The 15,374-nt window shown below is 39.1% G+C and overlaps 1 protein-coding gene across 8 annotated transcripts in view; it reads right to left on the bottom strand.

Annotated features, from left to right (window-relative positions):
• LOC122535798 (serine/threonine-protein phosphatase 2B catalytic subunit 3-like) overlaps positions 1 to 15,374 on the bottom strand; it is a 90,977-nt gene that overhangs the window by 6,914 nt on the left and 68,689 nt on the right. For 3 of the 8 annotated variants that reach the window (XM_043667616.1, XM_043667617.1, XM_043667618.1), the window contains exon 9: positions 2,932 to 3,015. The exons of the other annotated variants lie outside the window; for them this stretch is intronic. In XM_043667616.1, coding sequence (XP_043523551.1) covers positions 2,932 to 3,015 — 84 coding nt within the window. The remainder of the gene's footprint in view (positions 1 to 2,931; positions 3,016 to 15,374) is intronic. 8 annotated transcript variants of the gene reach the window in all.

The raw sequence follows: 15,374 nt of genomic DNA, 5'->3' as shown, positions 1-15,374 counted from the left end.
TAAAAACTAGGATCTAGTGAGCTTCTAGCATGATTTCACTAGCGATTCAACTTGCGTAGTTACTCGCAAGCAGCATTGTCTTCGAATCAATACAGACGAGTATCTAGATATACAGTAGGTATGTAATCTCTACCTGTGAGTAGCTGCGTAAAGAGGACAAAATGAGAGAGAGAGAGAGAGAGAGAGAGAGAGAGAGAGAGAGAGAGAGAGACAGAAAAAAAGAAAATAAAAGAAATGGACATTTGGCGAAATTTTTACGCAAAGCTGAAAACGTAAGATGAACGATCGTGGATTTTTCACTTGCCTTCGCGAGATCTCGATCACGTAACATTCGCCCCGCGACTCTCGTCGCCAAGCAAATCGAAATTTCGCTCTTTTTTTGTTTCTTTTCACTACGTTATTCATACTACAGCTTGTCCGGAGATTGTTACTTTGTTATTTGAAGAAAAAAAAATTAAAGGAAAAAACAAATAACTCGTTACTCACGGCAGCAAACAACAAACGGCAAACTACAGCCAAAAAGAAACAGGAAAAAAAAAAAGTCTCGGTGCACGCGACGAGCGAGTGCGTATTAGTCCCGGTGTACCACACTTTCGATCTTTCATTTTTTGTTCATCTGTCTCTTTAAAGTCAGAATTTCCATTCAGACGAGATACACATATATATCATTTCTGTTCATCCGGCAGATTCGTTGGAAAAATTTCTTTACCCCGTAATCGTCGATTCGTTCGTTCAATTCTCGTTCACATGAATTATCGTTCCTATCACGGATATATCGAGATCTCCTATTCGTCTCTGACCAGCGAACTGAACGACAAACGAACAAAACTGTTCAGACACGCTGTACAAAACGAAATGCAAAGAGGAAACAAAGAGGAGCTACGCGTTAACAAAGAAAAAAGAAAAAAAAAAAAAAAAAACGATCTACGTACAAACAACTACGCGCCTCGCAAAAATACTCGCATAAATCTACAATACTGTGATCTTTCAGTTCTTATTTTCAGAACTGGCAGACAGACAGTTTTGACAAAAGTGAAGAAGAAAAAAAAAAAGAAAAAGAAAGAATAAAAGGATATATAAAGAAATCCTTCGAATCGTAATCGCATATTTGAAATATAATGTAATATGTATATATATATATATATGTATGTAAAATAGAGAGAGAGAGAGAGAGAGAGAGAGAGAGAGAGTGCACGAGGGTAATAGCACAAGCTCATTGCATGCAACAAACGCATGCAGCTACGCATGTTCATATATACGCGTGCGCGCGTGCACGTGGTTCACAAAACGATAAGCCGATGTGCGAGATATATATGTAATACGTGCGTAATATAAACGTAAATATGTAATATATACATATATAATCGTAATATAGAATATAATATATAAACGTAAGTATATAATATATACATCGTAATATATATATATATATATATATATATATATATATATATATATATATACACGTATAAACGTAAATATGTAATATATACATATATAATATAATATATACATATATAAACGTAATATATATAATATAATATATACATATATAAATAATATATATAATATATACATATACGTAATATGTATAATATAATATATACATATATAAATAATATATATAATATATACATATACAAACGTAATATATATATATAATATAATATAGAATATATACATATATATAATATATAAAATATATAATATATATACATATATAAACGTTAATATATAATATATACATCGTAATATATATAATACATATAAACGCAAATATGCAATATGTACATCGTAATATATATATAAACGGCGACTATTTCGTGCAGGCCAATGGGCTGCATATACCACAGGACATATTTCCTCCCAGTTATGCGAGAAAAGACACGGTCAATGCAAGAGAAAAAGAGGTCAACGCATGCACATGCAGGCACTGAGCGCGGGTAAACGTACGCACCATCGGTCAACTACGGGGTGCTTTTTACCAGTCGCCGTTTCGTATATTTCGTCGCTACTTGCCAACTTTCTCGTTCGCATTTTCTCTTTCTTTCTTTCGTTTCAGTTTTTTCGTTTTTTTTTGTTTTTTTTTTTTNTTTTTTTCTTCCAAGCCCTCAACCCGCATCCGTGCGAATAGAATTTCAAAGCAACGAGGAGTTTACGTTTTGTTATGTTGTTATAAGTTTAATCGTTGTTTAAGAGTGAGCGCGACCATTCCGAATAATTGTTCTCGTTTCTTTTTTTATTAATTTATTATTAATGACAAATTAATTACTCTAGCTGATTTCATGTCGACGATCGGTATTTCTTTTTCTTATTGAGAATTTTCCTCGGGATTGATCGTCGTGGATGTGACTATTGAATCGAGTCAGTGGTGTGGAAGTTTCGGAAATTTGTTCATAACATCCTAGGCGCACAGTTACGGGTTGAGTGGCGTACTACAGGCAGTCGATTAAACAAGGCGTAATAATCTAACGTTTCACTTCGCGTCGAGATAAAACGAAACATCTTTCGCAACAGTTTTAATTATTCGCGGTGCAGTGTTCACTCGTTCTCAAAGAGCGGCGAAATTACTCTACATCGAATCAACGTCGTCAAATGCACTTCCGTAGCAAATTTATGCTCTTTATTTACAAGTTCGCACGTTCCTCCGAGAATTCGAATCAATTCGCAGATAGTTTCTCTGCTCGAACTCGATCATTCTGATAGAGACTATCGTAGTGAAGAACTGGCAAGCGTTCCCCTTTGAAAAAAAGAAAAAGAAACGAAATCGCGCGCTAGCTGTTCGTTCTCGGACGACCGAGATGAACAAACACGATATCTATGCACGTTATTAGTAATATACTCGTTTGGAAGTCTCTCTAAGAGACGTTCAACTTGTTTCGCTCTATAAGAAGAGAGAAAAAAAATCATGTGTCACATGAATCGACATACGTGAAAATATCGTCCCGGTGTCGTTGTGTTTCCGCTTCACTAAGCATTCGCGGGTTAAATTCGCGGTTGTCGTGGCTTGCGACGCTACAGCAAATCGGGTAACTTTCGTCACTTACATGGAAGAAAATAACATTCGTTCTTGCTGTTGGCGAGATTTGGCTCTGGCGAATTAGGAGATTCTACTGACTCTATCTTTTTTTTTTTTCTTTTCCATTTCTTTCATTTCGTTTTCCAACCGTTTTTCGAATCATCATCTCCAAACGCAACGTAAACACGTAATAAACTGAATTTACATCTCCGATTTCTCCGATCTAGGAAAACTTTCTTTTCTTTTCCCCCTCCCCTCTTTGTGAAATTTTCAATTGTCAATTTTAAGGAAATCGGCGCGGCGTTCGGCTCTGAACATTGAACGTGGGTTCAATTTCACGATGGCCGACCGCGTGGCCCGTTTGAATTTCTCGTAATCCGCTGCATGGGAAAGCTTCTTGCGAACGTTTCTCTCTGCTGAGATGGCAGGAAGAAAACATTTCTGTGAATATCCTGCGACGTCCGTTCCCGAAATTTCTGTTCGAATTGATCTCCTGAACCGTGAACGCGCGTCCCGGGAAAAGGAAAAGAACAACGAACGCGAACAAACAAAGGAGTAAAACGTGGAATTTATTTCGCCCCGGTGAAATTATTCACTAGCCGCTGTGTCGTGTGTTAAATCGGGCAACGCCTCGAACTCGAGAAGTTTCAAAGCACCGATCGATATTCTGGACTGGCACGTGTGTATTTTTCTTGTTGGTCTCTCGATGTGCAAATTGAACTACACTGGTGATTTACACGCGAGTGTTGAAGCAAGCTGGAAAATGATCTGTTTGTCGTTTTACGAAAGTTCGCTATTAGACGAAAATTTTATGCTTTATTGGTATCAGAAATTCTGATTTTTCCAGCTTTTTGCACGTGAGCGCCAATTTTTTGTTAATTAATTCGAGACTAACCTTCGAGTAGCATCGTTGGGCCACAGATTGCAACAATTTGCAGCGAAGTACTGCGTATGTATTATATTTATTTCTTCGTAGATGTTAAATAACGAGTAATTTAATTAATTCTAAATTGTCACGTTTCTCGATAACCCAATGACACTAATTAACACTAAAACTACCGACGATTGAAGCGTGAAATTTCCATCAGAGACACCAAAATAAGAAAAAAAAAAAAAAGAAGATAAAAAAACTTTGTAATACTCTTTACACATTTCACGAATGATTCATTCGTATCTTTAAAAGATGCATTGTCTTGCAGTCTGTCTAAAATTATGAACTCAATTTTTGGTAGTTCTAGTGTTAAGAGTTGAACCTGATAACGTCGTTTCACATCGGCTAGACTTTCTCTGCAACTCTTAGCCTCTAATTCTACAAATTTACTCGTCGTCTCACCGGTTTCCCAATGGAAAAAAAAAAAAAAAGAAAAAAAGAAAAAGAATTCATCGAAATGTAATAAAAGAGAGTGGAAGGATATATTCGTCGACTTGCCTCATCGATACCAACGACTGAAGCGACCCTCAACTCTCGTACCTCAACTTCGCGTTCTTGGTGTGGCGAGAGAAAATATCGAAAGCAGGGGTGGAGAAGGATCGATCAAGAAATTAGAACAGAAGTGGGAGAAACAGACTTCACCGAGAGCCTCGAAAGAACGATCTCTCTCTATACGGAGATCCATCGTACACCGCGGTGTACTTTTCTTTTCTTTTCTTTTCTTTTCTTTTTGTATTATTTCTTTTCTTTTCATTTTCTTTCTTTCTTTCTTTCTTTCTTTCTTTCTCGGTTTCCCGTTCGTTTGTACGACGCATTCTTCCGAGGAGAAGAGCGCACGACCAAGAGATTTCAGCGAGGACTCTGACTGAGGGGGAGCAGACACTTATCAATCATCCCTTAGATCCTGCGGCTTTCACTGAGAAGGACGATGCGGCACATACAACGACGTACGTCACTACTAATTTATACAACAGATCAAGCCTTTGCTCTCTAGACATTTACGTGTCAGCGCATGATTATGCACTCGTGGTCTGTCGCAATGGCCATTAAACACCACCGGTATAATATACATACCCAGTTTCCACAAGATCAAATCGAGTCTACTGCTTGATACTAGCCGTGTAATTTTTCCACTTGGCGCCAGCTTTCGACTTTTCGATCAGTTGGACGACGAAATCGTTTCGAAGAAGTAAAAAAATATTCTAAATATCCTTTGCACGTAGCTTTGAAAGCGATTGAAAATCTAGAAAAGTCGCCAATAAGTATATATATATCAAGATTGTTTTATACATCTTTGGTGCAAACACTGAGATAAAACAGTCGCAAAGTATAAACATCCATCCAGATGAAACTACCCGTGTTTCATTTTGTAAAATATCATTCCTCCAAGACGTATCTCTCGCTTCGAGACAACTTCTCCCCAGTGATTTTCCAAAGATCTAAAGCTGGAGAAAATTCGTCTCGGGGGAACCGAGGGAAAAGAGAATACCTGAATTGAGAACGAGGGAAAAAGAAAAACAAAAATAAAAGAGAAACTCCGACGTTTATGATAAATAGAATACGAAGCACCGAGTTAACAGTACACGGCTAGCAATCCCATACCTGTCGACAAATTTCGTTTCCAACTTCCCCATGATACATCACGGTTTGAAAAATAATGTCCGAAAGCCGGCGTATTAACGTTTCACGATTCATCTTGCAACTCGGAAGGACGAAAGGTTACTTGTTTTCCTTCTCTTTTCTTTTTTCTTTTTTTTCGGACTCTTCTCTATACGCCATTGCGACAGTCTACTACCGAGCTAACATTTATCACAGGGTGTCCGAGGCTGGCACCGAGTACATCAGAGACGGAGATCCATCGTTCGTCAACGTGCTGGTTGACAAAGAATGACGCACGAAACCTTGAAAAATCGCAACCGATCCGTCCGATCGCAAGCTCTGGATCTGTGCTCAAAACAACGTTTCACGGGCCACTAGTGCTCTATACCACTGTTTCAGAAGCGTGTCTAAGAGGCGTACATCTTCGCTCCTCGAGCTGATCGATCACGTCGTCGATCCAACAATTCTCCAATAATTGTCAAACATTTCGAAAACAGACTCTTCGTCAGAATTCCCTACTGACTTTTCATTTCACCTTCTCTCGTTTCGTTTCGTTTCGTTCACAAAACCTCCCTCCGACCACTTGCGCCGGCCGACCGCGATTGCGGACCATAACGAGCGACCGAATCGTACACGATAATTCGTCGCTTTGTTTCTCTGTCGAACTCGTCGGGCAGATAATCATTGAGAAGTAACAAACTTATCATTCGTTTTGCCTGCGTTACCATTGAAACATACTTAAAACTGAGAAAATATTACAATAATTTCGGAACAAGAATGTTCCGAGCAAGACGCGAGTGGCCGTTTCGTCATTCCAGCGCAAGAGGCGTTTACACGACTCTAACGGATTGAATTAAATCCTTACGAGAACATAATTTCGTCTCGAACGTGTCTCAGCTCGAAGAGGTGGAACGTCGGGTGAGGAGATGATCGTTTTGAATATACAGGTCCGAGCGAATCCGGTCGAATCGCGTGGCCGGATGGATCTCCGTGTCTTTCGACGCATAGGCGTCGCGCGACACAGTCACTTCCCCCCCCTCTCCAAACCGATTATTGTTAATTCCTGTCGCGACGCCTATGGAACTCGATTTCGTCGATGCCCTCTCACGCGGATTCGCTTATCAACAGTAGGAAAGCTTCACGCGAGCCCAATGGCGCGCGATTCCGTCGAGGGACGCTCGCGACTCGATTATCCGATCCGGAAATTCGACGAGAGCCGCCTCGACAGGGAATCCCGACCGTTGGGCGCTGAACGTGTTCCTATATCTCGCTGCTTGGCTCGTCGAGGATCTCGGCCGAGGAGGCTGACCCTGTTCGTCAATAAACGTCTTTGTTACGTTTCTTCCCCCCCTCGAAAAAAAAAAAAAAACAGATGGAAACATTATCGTCGCCGTTTCATTCTTGCCGATTCGATCGATCCCCCAACTTTCTAATCGACTCCAACGACTTTCTCGAGGACGAGACGATCGTAGCGATGTTCATCGAAGCTTCGATCAATTTGCAAGAGTGGAAATTCATTTCGTTGGGGGATCGTGAACGGCCGATTCAAGGATCCAAGCCTCTGGAAGCTCGCGCGATCCTCGGCGAGACCGAGATCTATGCGGACTTTCAACAGAAATGAACTCACCGTACGCGATGGTAGGTGGGGTCGTATTCGGACCAGACCAGTAGGGGTTACCATGGCGGCCATGGTGACCATGGTCGTTTTACCGATGGTGTGAGCGTGGACGTAAGTAAAAGGACAGAAGTAACCAACAATGTGAGAGCAGCGTCAATGCGGCCGAAGAGAAGAGATAGAGAGAGGCGGAGATGTATATATATTTTTCGTGGATTTTTTTTTTTTTGAAGTTGATCAGTCGGGGACAGTCCAACGAAGGAGATTCGAATGTTTTCGAATCGTAGAGTATTTTTTTTTTTTTTTTTTTTTTCGTACGAGGTTCGTGTCGTTGTTGTTGTTGTTTCGAATGGTCGATATACATGTATATTTAGTGGTTGGTTGGTGGTTGACGAAGAATGTGGCGTAAAGAAAAGAACACATAGAACAGACAAGAGAAAGAGTGCACAGCGTAAGTGGCATTCAAGTCAAGCGTTTATCGGTGCGTTAGAATTTCGAGAAAAGAATTTCTTGCGCTTCTGTACAAGGTGTCTCTTCGTACGCGAGAGGTCGGGGGAAAGATTAGGATGGCATAGTACATAGTGCGTGGAACACTCTGCGTTCGTTTCTCGATTTCTGCCTAGGGGGACGATGATTCTTCTTTTCTTTTTTTTTTTTTTTCTTTTGATTCGTCAAGCTTCTCACGTATTAAGAAATACCTTGTTTATCGTTTTTTCCGTATACAGGTTGGGTCAAAAATTGATTTATTTAAAAAAGAAAATAGGGCTATTCCTATTTTTATGTTTTTTGGTTATCTACGAGTTATCTTCTGGTTTCCCGAATAATTATTATTTATTCATTAATAATTCAGGCGACTGTTTTAGCGGATTCAAGGGACCACCGTTTTTGACTCACCCCGTATATAAAAGAGTAATTCTTAATTGCACGCTAGCAGTTCAAAGAGTAAATCTGATGTGATACAAAAAGGACGAACGAAATGTTACATACACGTAAGCCTTCTTTTCACGAAACAGAGGAGTAACAGATATAATATACAACGTGCCTATGTTTGTGCAACGTTTCTTTCCTTCGTTCTTTTCCCTCAGAAATATTAACGCGCAATTGTGAATCACCTTAAACATTTCTCACCCTCAATCGAGTATATCCGAAAATAATTCGACTGTAATTCGAGTAAAACACTTTTTAACGTGATGATGCTGCAAATTTATATTGCAGAATATTAATCAATTACACGGTTATACATCGAAATATTGAGAAACACAGTTCTTTGAGACGTTCAACTCTAAATGTATAATTTCGAACAACTAAACACGTCTTCTTCAATATTTCAGTATTTGCAAGTGAGTGAAATTGACCAAAAAAAAAAAAAAAAAAAAAAAAAAATAGAAACGTTTTTAATTTAATCGGAGACGCTCGATTCAGGCTCGATGAAAATAAAATGGGCGATCGATTTCGTTTCGTTGATATCGAACGGTGAATACTGAGAGCGTAAGAAGGTAATTCATTAGCGGGAAACGCGGGTGATTTGCGTTTCGCGGTCCCATTGTCGAGCGAATCGCGTTTCGATCGATTTAATACACGATAAAAACTGAATCACGTCTGGCTACTCGAGATACATTCCACTGTTCTCCAAATGATCGTCCATTTAAGCCCGAATTCACTCAAGGAACTTTTAATTTCTCAATTTACGGAAAAATCAAAATGGAGATTGAACACTGCGAAAAGAAAGTACGTCACGCACAACTGTTTGCCATGCAAATCGAAATTTTATCGCTATGCATGTGAACATGAGGATTAATTTTCCTACGATGTCACGCAAGTTTTCGCATAACGCGCCCACGTGGCGACAAAAATTATTCGACGCGCGTGGCGGAAAAAAGAAAAAAAAAAAAACGAAAAAAGGAAAAACAGTCTTGACGTAAATTCGAATAAATTAAAAAATTCATCGATCAAATTAAAGATGCAACCGCGCGTCGTACATTAGCGTAATTAACGTTCATTTTTGATAACGCGCGACTCGAATAATTTTGATTGTAATTTCAGTATAATAGAAAATTCACGAATTGAAATTAAATTAATTTCAAAGTGATTTTAAACGAGTGAAATTTTAATAGAGCAGAAAGGTTTCTGAACAACGTGAAAACGCAAACCACCCTGAATCCAACTTGACGATTACTTTCTACTTCGACTGCCAATGTTTCTCTTCTCGTCTGTTTCTTTCGAGTTAATCGTACGATAACGCCGAAATCTGAAATGAACAGCGCCGGGTCGGGGCGGGGGAAAGTAATCGATCGACAGATGTGATCGTGACATACACAGTAAACCGATTAGATCGAACGATATACAATTCGAAATAATTGTGCGTGGTTAATAATACACCGCTACATAGAAGCTACCTGCAAAAACTGATTAAGAAAAACCTTTGATTAATACAACGTCTCTCGATCGTGCGAGGATTACTTCATGATTTATCGATTCTCCCGAACGAATCTTGCGAGCAAAAAGAAACAAATGAACACCGTGTATCAGCTAAACTTCAAGCATCATAAAAGTTTCTCGATGTTCTACGAAATTTTCTACTAAAAGACTAAAAAATTTCAATTTGATTATCAAAATTCCTTCCCTTCCTTAAAAAAAAAAAAGAAAGAATCAAGAACAGAGAGAACGAGAAAAAGATAAAGGAAAATTCGAATTTCAATCAGAATGAATTCCTCGACGATCGACGAGTCCAATTAAATAGATCTAATTGAGTAAGTCGATGAGAAAGAAATATATATTCGATTAGTTTAATTCTAGAACACTACTGGACACTAGCATGCGCGGGAAACAAAAAAAAAGAAATGGATGATCGGTCGCAAAAGATCGAGAAGGGGAAAAAGAAGAAGAACGAAACGCAAGAGAGTACGAAAGAGCAACGTAGAAAAATATACTTAGACAGTTGGGTGTGGGGTTATGGGGGGGTTGGAGTAGATCCTCGGCTGGATTTGTAGAAGTAACGCGCGGCGAATCGACGAAAGAATGAGAGTGAGGGAGGAGAGAACGTGAAAAAAGAAAGGATGATTGTTAAAGAGAGAGAAAGAGAGAGGAACGAGTGATTAAGAGAGAGAGAGAGAGAGAGAGAGAGAGAGAGAGAGAGAGAGAGAGAGAGAGAGATAAAGAGAGAGTAGTGTTATTTTTCTTTCTGTTTTCTTATTTTGTCGCGTGATATTTAACCTCTTGCGCTGGAATGACGTGCCACGCACGTCCCAAAAATTGCAATATTTCCTCAGTTTTAAGAACACTTAAGTAAAACAAAATAGGCGAAACAAATAATAAATATTTACTACTTCTTAATAATTTCTATCTGTCCACAGTGATATCATACCGACGAGTTCAAAAAGAAAGCGAATTATTAAGTACAGTTCGGTCACTCGTTACGGTCCGCAATCAGTTGCCAGCGCAACGTGGTTAACCGCTTGCGCTGGAATCACGTGTCACGAACGTCGAGAAGTTTTTTTTGCCCCAAAATTGCAACACTTTCTCAGTTTTAAGTATAATTAAGTATAACCCGGGCGAAACAAACAATAAATTTATTACTTCTCGATCATTTCTATACCGACGAGTTCAAAAGAAAAAAGAATGCGACGAATTATTGTATACGGTTCGGTCACTCGTTACGGTCCGCAATCAGTTGCCAGCGCAAGCGGTTAATCTCTTGCGCTGGAATCACGTGTCACGAACGTCGAGAAGATTCTTTTGCCCCAAAATTGCAACATTTTCTCAGTTTTAAGTATATTTTAAGTATAACCCGGGCAAAACAAACAAAATAAATTTATCACTTCTCCATCATTTCTATACCGACGAGTTCAAAAGAAAAAAGAAAGCGACGAATTATTATATACAGTTCAGTCACTCGTTATGGTCCGCGAACCAGCCAGCGCAAGGAGTTAAGGAACAGAAAGGAAAAAAAGAAAGAGAGAGAGAGAGAAGAGAGAGACGAAAGGGGTCGATACGTGAAAAAGAGACAAAGAGAGAAAGAGAGAGAGAGAGAGAGAGAGATAAGAGACGATTGTTCTTGACAAAGAAAGAAAATACGATATTTTTGGTAGCTTTGGTTCACTATCAGGCGGGGGTTGGGGTGGTTTGCTAGATGCGGTTCCTCGCAGGAAGATCGTTTGTACTCCGGACCTCGTTCGCGTTTCAAGGAGACGAGAGTGAATAATTTATCGAGCAAACTGCACGAAAGATACCCTTCGTGTTTCCCGTTTCTGTTTTCCCCGGCGGATTGTCCGAGATTGTTCCTTTCGTATCGATCTTGCCGGTTGAAGATTGGATTTGCAACAGCGTATGATATTTCAGACAGCGTGCGTACGATGTCGCGAATAAATTGATCGAGCGTCCTCTGACTTGTAACGTACGAACTAGAATTTATTCGAGTGAATCGGAAGTTTCGTTGCTCGAAAGAAGGACGCGTGTGAGCGATAATCGATTGGAAGCGCGCGACAGAAACAGGCTTGGAAAAAACTTCGTTCGAAGAGGAGGAGGAAAGGACAGATTCGAGATGGAAACGCAAGGGAATTAAAGTCAAATAACACGCGTCCAAAATACACGAATTGAACACGTTCGATTAAAAATATATATCGGTCCGAGAGGAATCTGAAAAGCTTCCATCCGAAGGGAAAGAGAAGAGGATAAATCGAAAGCGCTACCCACGAAGATTTGAAATTCATAAAATTCATTAGGGAGGATCAATCAATATTCACGCAGACGAGTTTACAAAAAAAAAAAACAAACAAAAGAAATACATCAACAATACCGAAAAAGACCAATGTAAAAGTATCCACCTCTACAAAACTCCAAGTTGAAAAGCAAAAATTGGTTCAATCTAAACAAAAAAAAAAAAAAAAAAAAAAAAAAAAAAAGAACAACATAGACGTGAGGAAGGAGATAGAAAACGCACACGCGTCCCCGCAGTGAAATCGCGACGTCAATTAACGAAGTTGAAAGAATCAGGCAGAAAGAAAGCAACCGAATGAACGAGAAGAGAGTTGGAGCTTCCGAGTGAAAGTTAAATTTCCTCCGCTTTGATTCCTCGTCTCCTTTCGCAGAACCGTGCACGGAATGAAAAAAGGGGGAGGTTGGTTTGGCTACGAGGTAGGTCGGTGATAGAGTCGTGTTGAAAACGTCGTTCGGTCGATGTGTCACGTAGTTTCGCGAAAGAGTATCAACACTTTTTCGTGGAAAAGGCTCGCGGAAAGTGCGCTAAGGTTTTCGAGGTTTCTCGATTCGTGGGAAACTCCGCAAGAGCTAACGTACATACGTAGCTCGAGATCTATTGAAAATCACTCGGTCGTCTGGTAACTCGTATTTCTGTTCGAACGAACGAAAGTAATCAGAAATAATAAAAAAAAAAAAAAAGAAAAGAAGAAAAACATACATACACACAGGCACGCACGTAGAAATAGCGTGTGATGCTCGAGTCTTCGAGAGGAGGAGAATGATGGCGTGTCAATTTGATATGGCTTTAATAATGATTGCACGTTCCACAGAAAACCTGTTTTCGTTTCGGTATTCACATCGATGCACAGCTGTGCATCGAAATATTATTTTTACTGCAATACCTCTTAGCTATAAAGGTGCGCGGATTCGAGCTTAGCTTTATGGCTGCTATGAACGTAAGAGTTCAGCTTTATAGCTGATAGATGAAATAACTTTTACATTTGCCAGCGAATTCGCTTATTTTCTAGAAAAAGAATCTGTAGAATTTTTTGTTTCAATAAAAATGCAAGAAGATTCGTAATGTAACAACAATATTATATGATATTTTATAAAAATAATATTATCAAATTAATATATATCAGTAATATACGAAAATAAAATTGAGAAGCCTGTTTCTTTTCTTTTTTTTCTTTTTTTAGCAAAAAGCGACAAAATATTTCTTAGGAACGTGCAAAAACGCGTGTCTCCGATTCAATTCGACGGTCTGGCAATTTATTACTGGAAAGACAGTGTTCGCGCGAGATAACGAACTTGAGGCGAGTTTAATGGATTTGTCTTGCACGTTTGAGGAATGGCGTTGCCGGCTGTACGATGTGTATGGACGATGTGTCGAGCGAGAATGACGCTTCTTATCTCTTTCGTAGAATTAACAGCAGCGCAGTGTCGTTGCAACAGTAAACGCTGAGAACAGTAGATTAATCTGTACATGCTCAGACGCGAGGAGAACGTTCTAAAGTCCTCCCTACTGCCCTACCTGCGTCCATTTCAATCTAGCAAACCTTCCATTTTCTATCGAGCTGTTCGATTTTCAACAGATTCTCGAGTTCCTTATCTCCCTCTCGAACTACACGGTTTTGATATTCTGATACGCGATTTTCAAACAGTGTCATGCTGACACGTGTAAGTTTTTACGTTTAGTCACAGTTTCGTTGTTTCTCCTGTGGATGCTACTGAGAGTAATACTTAATTTTGAACTGTACAAATTAAATTCAAATTTCTTCGGGAAGTAAAGTCATTCGAAAAATACACGATCCTACTTTTATACATGGGTGATCCATTCAAGCGAAGCCATCTAAATATCCTTTCGAATCATCACCTAACACGAATGACATCGAAAGGTCAATAAAAACTGGTAAAAATATTTTTTTTTTCGCAGTTTTTTCAGGATAATTAAAATTTTTTTCTTCACACAACTATGTATTTTTTTTTTTTTTATTGCATCGTGTAATTGGTGAAAAGATACCGTACGAAGGTGTGTAAAGAACGTGACTTTGAAATAACAATGACACCAATCATGTTAAAAATATTTTTCGCCTCGCGGTAATTCGAAAAAACTTAAGGTGGCCTCACATCCCCAAAATTATCACAGAGTTCTCAATGTTGTTCGACCAATCTCATTCTGACATTCGAGGAACACTCGTCTCTCAATAGTCTCGACGCAAGATATTTTCAAACGCGATTTCTTCAAATCATCGTCCCACTAATTATCCCATACAATTAGCGTCCCACTTTCAAGACACGCGTCTCTCTCGACGCTCGAAATAGCTCCGCTTCCGAATCTCTCCTGGACTCGTTTCTCCGACGCTTTAATTTCTTAAAATCCGCGATCTCTCGAAATCGAAACCTCGTGGAAGGGAGAGAACCTGGGGAGGGAGGACCAATGAAACTGGAGGTTTCCCAGCCATTTTACTACCAGCCAGTACAATATTAACATATACATTATTTACTATATTAATTTCAATAATTATTTTCAATTTAAATAAATAAAAAAAATCAATTTAGAAAAAAGAAATTCCACTTGAACGTGGATTTAATCCAACTTCAAAATTTACATTACCATTTTCAATGCCCTTTTTTTTTTTTTTTTTTTTAATTAGATCGTTATTTTTAATTTTTGATACTGAAGTTACTTCATTAATCCCTACAATTTTATATTTAAAATATATAAATTTTTATTACATGCTAAGTACAATTTTATTATTTATATTTACAATATTATTTACAACATTAATTATAGAACGAACAACCGGATATTTATATTGAACATTTCAATTTAAATAAGAGTCACAACGATTAATTTTTAAGTTGAAATTAAATGTGCACGATTACTCCATATTTGATTGAATAATTGAAGCGAAAAGAGGCTGGGAAGAAGGCAAATTGATCGATGCAACTGCAACCCTACCTCACCTTAGCTCACGGAACTCGATCGATCGATCGAGACGAAGGAGAAGACGTTCATTCTCGCCGTGAAAGAAAAATCTTTCTTACGTGGTTTTCACGAAGAAAGGGGAACGATGGACCGGGACAGAGTGTAACGCGATTCCGGATTAAGCGTGTTCCATCCGGATTATCCGTGTATCAGTCAACGCCTGCTTTCGCCGATTGTTCAAGGGACTAACGTGTGCTGTCGTTGCACAACGTCGGTTATCGATCATCGCAACGCGTCCGGTTCACTTGCCCCATTCTCCGACCCCTTTCGCACGGTGAAAATCACAAGGAAAGAATAGAACTACGAGAGAAATATCACTTTGAGAAGACTGTGGACGTTTTACGTGGTATTCGTAAAATATTTTTGCAAGGACAGGACTGATCTGGCGAGCCTAATTTCACTTGAGCTCGTTACAGTCAGGTGATATTCAAGGATACACGATACTGACGTAAATTCGAAGATAAATTCGGAGACACACACTCGAAGATACTCGACTAATGTTGATACATTACACACTCGT

Source organism: Frieseomelitta varia, unplaced genomic scaffold, assembly GCF_011392965.1.
Source record: "Frieseomelitta varia isolate USP_RPSP 00005682 unplaced genomic scaffold, Fvar_1.2 scaffold_773, whole genome shotgun sequence".
NCBI lineage: Eukaryota > Metazoa > Arthropoda > Insecta > Hymenoptera > Apidae > Frieseomelitta > Frieseomelitta varia.
Note: the sequence above shows the minus strand (reverse complement) of the source record. Positions and strands in the feature narration are given on the sequence as shown.